This window comes from Lampris incognitus, chromosome 14 (genome assembly GCF_029633865.1).
Source record: "Lampris incognitus isolate fLamInc1 chromosome 14, fLamInc1.hap2, whole genome shotgun sequence".
NCBI classification, from domain to species: Eukaryota; Metazoa; Chordata; class Actinopteri; order Lampriformes; family Lampridae; genus Lampris; species Lampris incognitus.
The window spans coordinates 32631238-32643371 of record NC_079224.1 but is presented as its reverse complement, the minus strand read 5'-3'; the positions used below and the strand labels follow the sequence as shown (position 1 = coordinate 32643371).

Genomic DNA, 12134 nt, shown 5'->3' with positions numbered 1-12134 from the left:
CATTGCCCCAGTCTGAGGTTGCGTGCACTCTGTGGAGCAGGTTTTCTTCAAGGACCTCTCTGTATTTGGCTGCATTCATCCTTCCCTCAATTCTGACCAGTTTCCCTGTCCCTGCTGCCAAGAAGCACCCCCCTAGCATGATGCTGCCTCCACACTTCACCGTAGGTATGGTATTAGCCAGGTGATGAGCAGTGCCTGGTGTTCGCCAGACACAGTGCTTGGGAGTTGGGCCCAAAGAATTCAATTTTTGTCATCAGACCAGAGAATCTTTTTCCTCTTGCTCTCAGAGTCCCTTAAATGCCATTTGGCAAACTCCAAGCAGGCTGTCATATGCCTTTCACTCAAAAGTGGCTTATGTCTAGCCACTCTACCATAAATTCCTGATTGATGGAATGCTGCTGAAATGGTTGTCTTTCCAGCAGGTTGTCCCATCTCTGCAGAGGATTTCCGAAGCTCTGTTAGAGTGACTGCTGAGTTCTCGGTCACCTCCCTGACCAAGGCCCTTCTTGCCCCGTTACTCAGTTTGGCCGGACGGGTAACTCTAGGAATAGTCCTGGTGGCTCCAAACTTCTTCCATTTCACAATAATTGAAGCCATTGTGCTCCTGGGAGCACTCAAAGCTTTTGAAATTGCTTTATACCCTTTCCTTGACCTATGACTCACCACAATTTTATCAAGGAAGTCTACAGAGAGATCCTTGGACTTCATGGCTTGGGTTTTGGTCTGACATGCAGTATGAATTGTGGGACCTTATATACACAGGTGTGTGCCTTTCTAAACTATGTCCAATCAATTCAATTTACGACAGGTGGACTATAATCAAGTTCTAGACACATGTCAAGGATAACTAAATCAAACAGGACGCACCTGACCATAATTTGAAGTGCCACAGCAAAGGTTCTGAATACTTATGTAAATGAGAGATTGCAAAAAGTGAAGGGGTCTGAATATTTTCTTAAGCCACTGTATCTGAACCATATGAGAGCTCAAGTTTTTACTTGTGCTGAAAGCTGACTTTTGGTGTTCAAGTGTGAGGTGTACCTGGAGACAATACTGGAGCCATTATAAAGGTCGCTGGCATAGGAAAGTGTTGCCAGTGGCCGTACGGAGTTGTAGCGGGTAAACTTGGACAAGCACTCCATGAAGTCATCGAGTTGGTTCAAGCTCCTGCCCTCTTCTGACAATAACAGACAAGACACAGTATTAAAATACTATTCACTTGATCTTTGTATTGACAGTTGTTGCTATACCATGGATGTCTCAAATCTTACATCTTTTTCAACCATGCAGCATGGTTGAAAAAGAAAAGCACAGCATGACACTGTTGTGGTACTGTCAAAACAAAACAGGTGAATATAGCAGCCTGTGAAGGTGATTCCATTCATCTGTTAATTACCTGTAATGCGGGACATTTTATTGGAGAAGTAGCACTGTTCCAGATCATCAAAATGAGCTGTCAGCCTCTTCCTCCTTGATGCCAGGGTGCTGTTATACCATGTTTGTCTTTTGCCCTGGCAAATCAATTCCAAATATAAATAACGTCAAACAGAAATTCTGTCTATGAATGGTTCTGATACAATACTATTACTACTTTCGGCTGCTCCCGTTAGGAGTCACCAAAAAAATACTCAATATCTTCATTTGATGCTTTTATCTTTTTTATATTGAAGTATTGAAATGTCAGCTTCTGCTTAAATTTTAGAGAACACTTGGTAGTACTGGGTGGGAGGAGAGAGGCAAACAATACCATAGTTAAATGGCCTCTATCCTTATAACAAGAATAACAATGGTAATAGGCCATCTATACAACACTTTTAATTAAGGAGACAATTACAGTAACATGCTGCTTAGAAGAAAAAAATCTGAAAGTAATGTATTGTGAAAGTGTATCAGTCTCATAAAAACAGCCAAGTGAGTTTACCTGACTTACCTGGGCCGCTCCACCAAAACCTGTAGGCTGGTTGTACTCTGGTGGGTCCATTATACTACTGCTGCTATTCAACCAAAACAAATAAAAAAAGAAAAGAAAACTAGAGCACATCTTTAAGATCTTGTTTTGCATTTTCGCTGTAACAAACAATGCTCAGACTATATAGTATGCACCTTAATATAATTAAGCTAGCTATGTGCCTCATAATGTGGTGCAAAGGCTACCCAATCTCATCAGAAAGCAGATTAATGCAAGCACTACCAGAAGAAGCTCCTGGTTTAGGATACATATCAGCATTGTTGGAGTTGTACATATGATCTAGAGATGTGGATTGATAACCAGACAGATCTGCTGTACCTGGGTGCAGGTGAAGGTGCCTCAACATTAGGCACTGTACACTCTGCCTCCGTCAAAGGTGAGTACAGCCCACTCATTTCCTGGAAAAGAATACAAAGAAATATATTTGGCTCTAAAAGGGAGTTAGACAGTACATCTACAACATTAATGTTCACAGTAGCTCTCATTGTATCTGTGAATTAAGTTCAGCATCTGAATTCAATGAAGCACCTAACACAGAGAGTGATGATGAGTTTGACATTTGTGAGCCAATAAAACTGGGCAGCACTGACCTCAACAGAAAAAGGGGACAACAGGTAGAAAATAGGGATGTAATATCATAAGCTGAAAAAAATAAGCCTGCAAAATACACAACCAAAGCATTTGTGTCACTCACTTATTTTATAGCAGTTCATTACGGAAACACCCTCCATCAATCAACACTGTTTCTCATTCATCAGATGCTTCAAAATTCCTTTGCCCTCCAATTTTTTCAATTTAAAAAAATGCTATTAGATCTATGAAATATCCTCAGTGCTGATTTGCATCTCCAGTCCTTGTCAAACATTCCACAATGTGACAAAGGGCTATTGCTCAACAACAGTGCTGAATGTATGATTAGGGACAGAATTGGGAGAAAGGATCTTTTATTTTTGAAGTGGCTATCCTTAATTTCTCCAATAGTATGTTCTCCTACTTCAAATCTCAGCATTCCATTCGAAACGGATGCAATTCTGAATGTGCAGAAAGCATTCCTGTGCAGAAGACTGATCAACATTGCCTCCCGACAAAGTAACATTGAAACACATACCAATCCATATTCAAAGTTAGATAATGTTTAGCTTTGTATTTTAGTGCCTATCACTTTCTCTTCCACATTCAGCATTCAACTTCCTTGTTCTCTTCATTTTGAGGCACACTTGAAGTATTTCCTGTGTGGGTGCTGTTACATTTGATACTTGGCATGTGCCAGTGAATCCATTGGCACCAATTATAGAGGAGCAATTACAGAATTCGAATATATTTAATGGCTGTTGCTCCATAAATAACAGTGGGAAATGGTATCAAATATGGCATTTTTAATATGAAGAAATAACAGATAACCATTTTAAAGCCTCAACTTCTTCTCCATGAAAAAAGATGGCGACAAGCTGTGTCGATTTACCTCAACACGCTTAATGTCCTCCTCAAGGAAGTTGAGCTCTTTCTGCAGCTGCTCCAGTTGCTGAAGATACAGGAACAAAGAGACCAAATGATTAATAGGCCTATATGCATGTAAGGGCAAGACAATTTATTTATATAGCACATTTCATACACAAAGGCAATTTAAAGTGCTTTGCATAAGGCCATAAAAAACATTAAAAAAGAGATACAGAACAAGATCAAAAGATTAATAAGAATATTAAAAGAATAATTCATCCATCCATTATCCAAGCCGCTTATCCTAATTAGGGTCGCAAGAATATAGAATAATAAAGAAATTAAAAGATGATAATAATAATAACAATAATCAAACAGATTTAAACTGATTATTTAGTGAAATGAGGTGACGAACATGAACGTTCACCACTAAGTAAAGATGAAATAATTTTTTTTTAAAAAGTATCACAGCACAAGGTGTTTGTTAGTATGTTAGAAGTATCAGGTTAAAGAGGAGAATAACGCTGGGGACCATGTTACGCGCAACACTTCAAGAAGTTGAAATAAGGAAGTGATCAATCAAACAGAAAGGCTAGCTAGAGCAGATCTACTAAGGCTGGGCGATATGGACCAAAAATTATATATATATCATATGAATGGCGATACACGATATATATTTCGGTTTTTTTTCTACAAAGTGGGCTAAATGTTCATTTAAAAGTCAAAGCCACATGTGAGATATCACAAGCACTTTTATTAAAACAGATCAAACAGATCAAAATAAAATGCAAAGACAGGGTTTCCTTCCCTGTTTTAAAACATACAGCTGCACAATATATCAACATGTAAATGAAACATTATCTAAAATAAATAGCCTATGTTAAATAAAAATAGGCCTCTCTCTGAGAATGCAAACCACATTCCAAAATGGCTTTGGATTTTCAAAGTTTAATAACTTTGTGGGGGAAAAAAAAAGATACAGACCTGCTGCTCCCTGAATTCTCCTAAAATTGCATATATTTGCATTTAAAATTAGTTTTAGATCAATTGCACAAAAAAGAGTTATAATAAGATCTACCTAAAATGACCATGAGCGGTTAAAATGGTGCATAATGCACATAATTGTGCACGTCAGGTCACCATTTATGACGTATTTTGGTCGCATCATTTCCTTCGCGAAGTTCGTTGCTCTGTCCTAGAAACAAACACTAGCATTCGCCAGTGCAGAGAAATAGTCTAAATTTGATTTTTGATTATTGCCAACATGTCTGGTTACAGACGCCATTGCACACGTACCGTGACTACCACTGAGGCGTTGCAGTATTTACAGGTGTTGGACAGCTGCCATTTTAAATTCTTTGAAAAATAGTATTAAAAGTTGTTAAAATGTTAATTTTGGTGTCAGTTAGATTCTTAACAGACATACTAACATATGTAATGCATTAATATCTCAATTGGGTATTTAGCTCGACAGAATATAGAGTTTAAAAACCGATGCAGTCAAAATGACTGCCCATGGTCGTTCCAGTAGTTTTTAAGTTCCGGTTGTTGTTTGGGACTGTTTCAATATTTATTTTCCGTTCTTTTTTTTTTACATTTCACGTTGTATAGGCCTTGTTACGTTTGTTAGATTAGCAATAAGTGTTTTCCGTTTTGTTTTTCAGGTAATATTTTCACTTTTTCAATTTTGCTATTCAAGTTCGACCATGTCTCTCTGAAGTTTAAATTATTTAAAAATAGTATTATAGTTGTTAAAATGTTAATTTTGGTGTCAGTCGCTTCCTAACAGACATATTAACATATGCAACGCATTAATATCCCAGTGGGTATTTATCTTGACAAGACTATAGAGTTTAAAAACCAGCCTTCAATTTGACCGTCCATGGTCAAATAGTCCTTACCAGGCAGACTAAGCAAGATTACCGGTCTCATGTGAACACGCGATTTGGTGTTAATAAACCAACAGTTTTGGTACAAGTCAGTGTGATCATTGACTCACACACACAACAGAACAAATATCTACAACGACCGGCATTTCACTTCTACCTTACCAGGCAGGTAAGGTAGTTCTAGTGTTAAGAAACAGGTTATGTATTTTAACGCAATACCAAACTATATCAATATAAATAGTATTGTCTCATCCTATATCTTGTTTGAAAATATATTGATATAACATAAAAAGTCGATGTACCGCCCAGCCCTAAGATCTACCAGCATTATTGGTGAGTCAATGTGGTACCTCTCTCTTGTTCCTCCTGGCCTCTTTCAGGAACTCCATGAGGATTTGTCTCTGGGCTGCTTGAGATTCCTATGGAAGACACACAAAACATTTCATAAATTTCACACACAGCTAAAAAGATTTCCCCAGGATACCTGTGTTTATCTTCTCATACCGTATTTGGTAATAAAAAAGGAAAAAGGTCTAATGAGTTAGTTTAGAAAGAGTGTCTTTATGCATGCTCAATAATCCAGGTACGAAAATCACAGAAAGTTGAATCAGTTCATCTGGATACAATGTTAATCGAGAGAAAGTGAGCGATGAAACATTTTTCTCAATAAACGTATCCAGGTGAACTGATTCAACTTTCTGTGATGTTTAGAACAACTATATAAAATTTGCATCCACACACCATCCCAATACTAAGGATTTAAGTGCTGATGTATTAAGGTGTCACAGGAGTTAATGTAAAAAAATGTTTCCGGGGTAGGGGTTGTGGGGTCGGTGGCCCATCGAAATGAAAACAGTGATGTGCATGTACAACAGTACTGTCAGTCTCATGGCAAAAGAACATTTTTGTGCTACTCCTGCAGTGCAATAATTTCTCTTCACCTTTCCTAACCACACCCATCTCCATTTTTTTCACTCCTCTCTCAACCAAGGTCGTGTCTTCACCAGCTTTAAACTCAACCTCAATATTTCAGTAGACTTTTGATCCAGTGCATCAAAGTGTGGAACCATGCTACATGACAACTCACAGACGATAGTAACTTCTGATTGGATAAGACACTGCCCAACTTGCATACAACTGGACTAGTGCAATTTTTCATCATTGTACCTTGTCAATTAAAATGTAGCCACAACAAAACACATATTGAGTGGGCGCTGCTGCCATGGAAATTGAAATAGTTGAAATGCAGTGGTTATTTTGTTCATCTAACCCCACGTTTACACAAAAAACTCCTGGCTGATTTTGTCACTCGTGGCACTTTTGGTGTGAGCCCAGATTAAAATGGCCAATCGCTGTGTAATCTTAGTGAAGGTTAAGCCCTGGGGTCATTATTACTTGCTGTCTAATAATATAATTTATAGCGTGATGAGGGGAAAAACATTGAATATGATGTTTGCAGTTAAGCAAGCCTGTACAGAATCATATGGTACTTTGTATAAAATTGTTATACCCTGAATATATAAAACACATGGGGTAGGCCAGGAATGATTTTCCATTTCCCGCCCAACTGTGGTTAACCACTCACATTTCCTGAGGCAAGGATAACAAGGAGGGCATGCCTATGATTTTTCCCCATATGTTTGACAGAATCACACTCAAACCATTACTGACCGCCTCCAGCTGTTTCTTCTTCTGTACCAGGAGCTCCAGCATCAGGTTAACATTGGCAAGGTCCAAGTTCTCTTGGTCCGGACTCAACACATCCTGAAACACCTGCCACCTGGACTCATTCTGCAGATGCAAAATTCATGCTAACTTTTTCACTAAAGTTATTGTGGCAACAAAAGTATGCAAGTTTGAGAAATAGAAAGACAAAGACAGTACAAAATGTCTACAATATCGTACTTACGGGACGGTCCATCTTCAATCTCTTCTCCTCCAACCTCTGTTTCTGTTTCAGGATAAGTTCGTTCACTGAAACACAACCAGACAGATAGGCACAAGTCAGAGTCGGGAGAGCTTAGTGAGTAAAGTGTTGCAGAGTTGGGGTAAATAAAATGTTTTAGATCTCTGATCCTTTTAAGGTTGTGAAAGTATACCAAAGGACTAGGCAACTATGTCCTGACAGAGCAATTATTAATAGCTACCCAGAATTCACCAGGTGCCACCAGAATTCAATTTCAGAACCGTTCCTTTTCTAAAATGGGTCAAGATGAAAGAGGTCAGAACTAATGCCAGGACACAGAGTACTGGCACTGCTGGGCCAGATGTGCCATTAAACTGCTGAATTTCACTTAAACCTCTTCTAATGCCCTCAATAGAAACAACTCAAAACCTACCAAGAAAGTTTGGATAAAGCTGATCCACATTGTCAACAATATAGTTACACTTGGGGCATCTGTTGCTGTCCTCCAGGCTCTGACGGATGCACTTAAAGCTGCAAAGAGAAAACGGTGAGGTGTTAAACTCCCCATAACAAATATCAATCAGCAGAATAATTGACAAATATTGCATCCTCAAATGAGGGCCCTTGGATAGCACAGGTGCAGGTAATTAATTTGCGGGGTTAATTTTGCTGAAATACCAATTAATTTTGCTGAAATGCCAATTTAAGAATATGCTATGCAAATACACATCACTTTCATCAACTTTATTCCATAGTTTCTCTTTGGGCATTTAGTAACACTTTGTCAATCAGGCTGTAATTCAACCCTTGTTACACCACTTTTGCTCCAATTAACTTTGCTTAAACCATGCTTCAACGACTCACCTGTTTGCTACCTTGACAAAGGCAACACTGCCTGTAAGCACACAACTGCCACTTATTCCTCTGTAATAGATGATAGGACATCATCAGAAGACATAGTTAAGTGACACTTACCAGAAACTGTGCCCACATTTGGTCATGTGCGCCTCTTCAATCATCTCGAAGCAAATGGGACTAGAGAAGAGGATAAAACTTACGTAAATTGCGGATCGAAATTTAGCTTTTTGAACTTGGTCATTTGAAATAAACAAAGAAATGATAGCCTGCACCCACAAACCACTGCAAACGACTCTCTCACCATACAAAATCATTGCTTTTATCCTCGTAGGAATTCAAGAGGCCGTTGTAGAGGGGTGCCTGATGGAGGGATCTCTTTCTAATAGCCGACGCGGCGGGTCTGCTCAGCGAAGCGAACCCGCCCCTGGACGACTGCATGGCGGTCAAGCCCCCATCTCCAGCTGCTGCCAACGTCCGAGAGGGCACAACATTTCCAGCATTGTTCCCATTACCGGTCGCATTACTCCCGTTGCCATTTGTATTCGTGGGGCTTCCAGTGCTGCTGGTACTTGTGCCGGGCACCGAATTCGCACCAGCAGCACTTTGCTGTGGCCGGTTACTTGACATTATCCGAAACAGATTGTATAATCACCCCCAAAATCCGCCACAGCGTCGGTCAAAGCATCCGGACCGAGCACCTCGACTTCTCAAGCAGTCTCTGGCTAGCTAGCTAGCTGGCTAGTTTATGTGCTAGCATTCCGAGACGAAGCAACGCCGCCCAACGCATTCAGCGTGTTTAGCCCGTTAATAGTCGTCTCGCTCCTGCTACTGACGATGCGTTATGTGTTCATATGACATATCATGCAAAATGGTGAGGATGTTGGAAAAGCCAGAGAGATCTCAACTGCGTTGCCAAGAGGATTAGCGTTAGCTGGTTAGCCCCGGTTAGCTCTCTCGGACCTCCTCGGTTCCTTCAGGTGCCCAAATTGATGCTCCAATGTCGGCTGTGTAAACTATACTGCCTCCCAACGACAAGGAGTAATTAGCCAATGACGTTTTCTTTCTTTCTTTCGTTCTTTTTTTTTTTTTTACCAAATAAATTTTCACATAGCAGGAATTTAACTTGGTGGATTGCTTATTAGGAAACTTTGATGTAACGCAAAATGTACAAATGTAGGTATGAGCATGTCTGCTGAAGTTTGTTTTAGAATTAGTGTTGGTGGAAATCATCATCCTAATCCAAGCGGCCATTCTGTGATTTCCCATCCATCATTTATACCAGTTTAATCCAGTTCAGCGTCATTGGGGTCTACAGTCTATTTCGGCATGCTTTGTATAGAAGGAGACACCTGGAACAGGTTGCCAGTCCACTGCTGGGCCTTCACATTCAGTTCACGACTATGAGCAGCTATGACCACATGAGAGCACCTTTGAACAACTATGAGCCTAATGTGCGTGTCGGAGGAGGAACCCAACGAGCCTGGATGACACCTACACAAACACAGAGAACACGCAAACTCCACATAGATGGATTAAAATCAAACCCAGGACCCTCATGATGGCATATGACAGTACAAATCACTAAGCCACCATGTCGACTCACTGTGCGATGTTTACTCACTAAATCGTTTGCCAAATGTTATCATCATACCTTACTTATGCTTCACTGAGTTTTGTGCAGATGATTTTATACTTATCTGTTGTATTAACTTTTTATTGTCTACCCTGCTTTGTTTTGATTTTATGCTGTCTGATACAGTGCTGCTTGTTTTTTTGTTTTTTTTTACTGTGTTCTGTAAGGTGTCCTTGAGTTCTTATGATTATCATTATTATGAGTATAGGCTATTAATATATAAGGCATCCAGTGGGTTTAGTTTAATGCCAATAAAAAAGATGCAGAAAGAGTTATAATAAATGTAGAATTGCAGCATCTCCTCGTGTATGCATGTTTTTAATGACACTTAAACTGATTTACTTAAAAGGCCCCAAAGCAGGTGGCATCTACAAAAAGCAGTCAATAAACTTGCCAAGAAAGAGTGTCTTGTTTGCCAACCATCCACCTGCAGCTTTGCAAGCAAAACCTAAAGACCAATAACATACTCACACTCACAGTTTATGAGCGCCGCTACTTGTTTTTCCATTTTCACTTCTCCCTGGACAAATAAGGGTCTTCCTTGTAGGCGTGCAAAACATGGAATTTCCCATGTTTGTGTTTGTGGAATAAGTTAATACATATCAAAATGTAGCTCGGTTTGGATGTAAAAACAAAAGTCCTCAAGCAAAAGGAAAACTACTGGATAAATTGAAGGGTAAATCCATTTGGATGAAAACGACCGCCTTGTCAAAGAGTTTCCTCTCTGTCTCTTCATTTAAAAGGAGGATGGAGAACTCGTTCAAACAGTGAGGGCAGAGCTTGGTAATTGAGAAATCTGAAAATTTGGATTTTTCAGTGTTGTTCAAAACTCGATTTAGTTTCTTTGGAAAATATGAGCTCTTTCCCTCTCTGCACATGGTGTGTTTGTGGATTTGTTTCTGTATGGCCTTCTTGTCATAGACAAGAGTGCAGATCAATCTGCTGCAAGTTTCAGACCATGCTAGGCCCCATTCATTTGGAATTAAAGGGGAATCAGGGGACCACACTTAGTCATATCTATGCATTCATTTTTTTGTTTTGTTTTTTGTTTTCCCAGAAAAGCCAAACTTACACTGGGGGAAGTTTTCAAAGTACATTTTTGGGGGGCGGAGAACTTTTCTTTAGAGATTCTTGGGGCTGGTTGTTTTGTGTTTTTATTCGAATCTGATTCAAAATGTTTTGTTAACAACTAAAAAGAAACAAAACAAACACACACAAACACACACACACACACATCATTTGTGTTTGAAAATCATTCCTGTTTAGAAATAACTCGATAGTACAGAGTGGAGGGTGACAGCAAAGTCAGACAGAAGGAGGATGTATGTATAGTTACATACAGCCACAGCTAGCTTAGCTACAGCACAATATTCCAGTCTTAGATATGAGTAAACAAATAAATATTAATTGGAACCTGTATGTCCCATAATTTGAAGGCTGGGCTTCATATTTACACATTTTAAGTGTTGTAAAACACGCAACGACTGTATTCTGACTACAATCATTTGCTAAAATCACTCTTAATTGCACCGTGTCACCTTTGTCCCTTCATCCCTCGCTGGTAATTGCCATCCAACTTCATACCATTGCGGATGAAAAAGCTTGTGTTCTTTCTCCCTTTTCTTTCTTCTTCATCCCCCTCCTCTTTGTCCAGCACATCAGTTTGGATTTTCCCTCATCGCTAACACCCCCCTTCTTCTTTTTTTCCACATGAGTAGTGGGTGGGTGTGGGTGTGGGTGGGGGTGGGGGTGGGGGGTCAGTTGTGTTGGCAGAGTTGGGGTTAGAGAGGAACAGAGAAGTAAAATCGAAAAGGTGAGTGGTAGGAAGAAAACAATGATGATACGAGGAAGGGAGAGACAGAGGGAGAAGAAAATGCACAGGAGAAGAAAGAGAGCAAGAAAAAAAAAAGAGAGGAGGATGCAGTCTCGGGGTCGGTGGGGTCGGGACCGACAGGCTCAGATGAAGGATAATCTGCAGAGGTCCCTTACAGTGGGGGGTGAGGCCCCAAGAGGAGCGCACCCATTCAACACACACACACACACACACACACACACACACACACACACACACACACACACACACACACACACACACACGGCATACTTTCCCCCCACAGCGATTGATAACGTGTAACCACACACACACACACACACACACACACACACACACACACACACACACACACACACACACACAAACACATTCATAAACATATAAAACCATGCCCAACACTGCCTCTCACTCATTTTTTTCACTCATTCCATGGTCTCCTCTCTCTGATCTTCCTGTTTCCCTCTTTCTCCTTCTTTTTATCTCTTTATTCCCTGTCTCTCTCTGCCTCTTTCTCTCTCCCCCTCTCTCTAAAACTCGCTCACCCCCTTTTCTTGTTTCTTTTTTTTCCTACAAAGTTGCAGCTGGATTTCAAAGGGCACTTTGCCAGT

At 40.1% G+C, this 12134-nt stretch overlaps 1 protein-coding gene across 1 annotated transcript in view; it reads right to left on the bottom strand.

Moving 5' to 3' along the window:
* Positions 1-9013, bottom strand: part of LOC130124407 (E3 ubiquitin-protein ligase COP1-like) — an 11989-nt gene extending 2976 nt beyond the window's left edge. The window contains exons 1-11 of the mRNA XM_056293862.1: positions 8361-9013; positions 8177-8236; positions 7635-7732; positions 7205-7269; positions 6967-7086; positions 5646-5714; positions 3432-3491; positions 2288-2367; positions 1931-1994; positions 1397-1511; positions 1016-1177 (exon numbers count right to left, since the gene is read on the bottom strand). Coding sequence (XP_056149837.1) covers positions 1016-1177; positions 1397-1511; positions 1931-1994; positions 2288-2367; positions 3432-3491; positions 5646-5714; positions 6967-7086; positions 7205-7269; positions 7635-7732; positions 8177-8236; positions 8361-8686 — 1219 coding nt within the window. The 5' untranslated portion in view covers positions 8687-9013. The remainder of the gene's footprint in view (positions 1-1015; positions 1178-1396; positions 1512-1930; positions 1995-2287; positions 2368-3431; positions 3492-5645; positions 5715-6966; positions 7087-7204; positions 7270-7634; positions 7733-8176; positions 8237-8360) is intronic.
* Positions 9014-12134: the final 3121 nt, after the last annotated feature.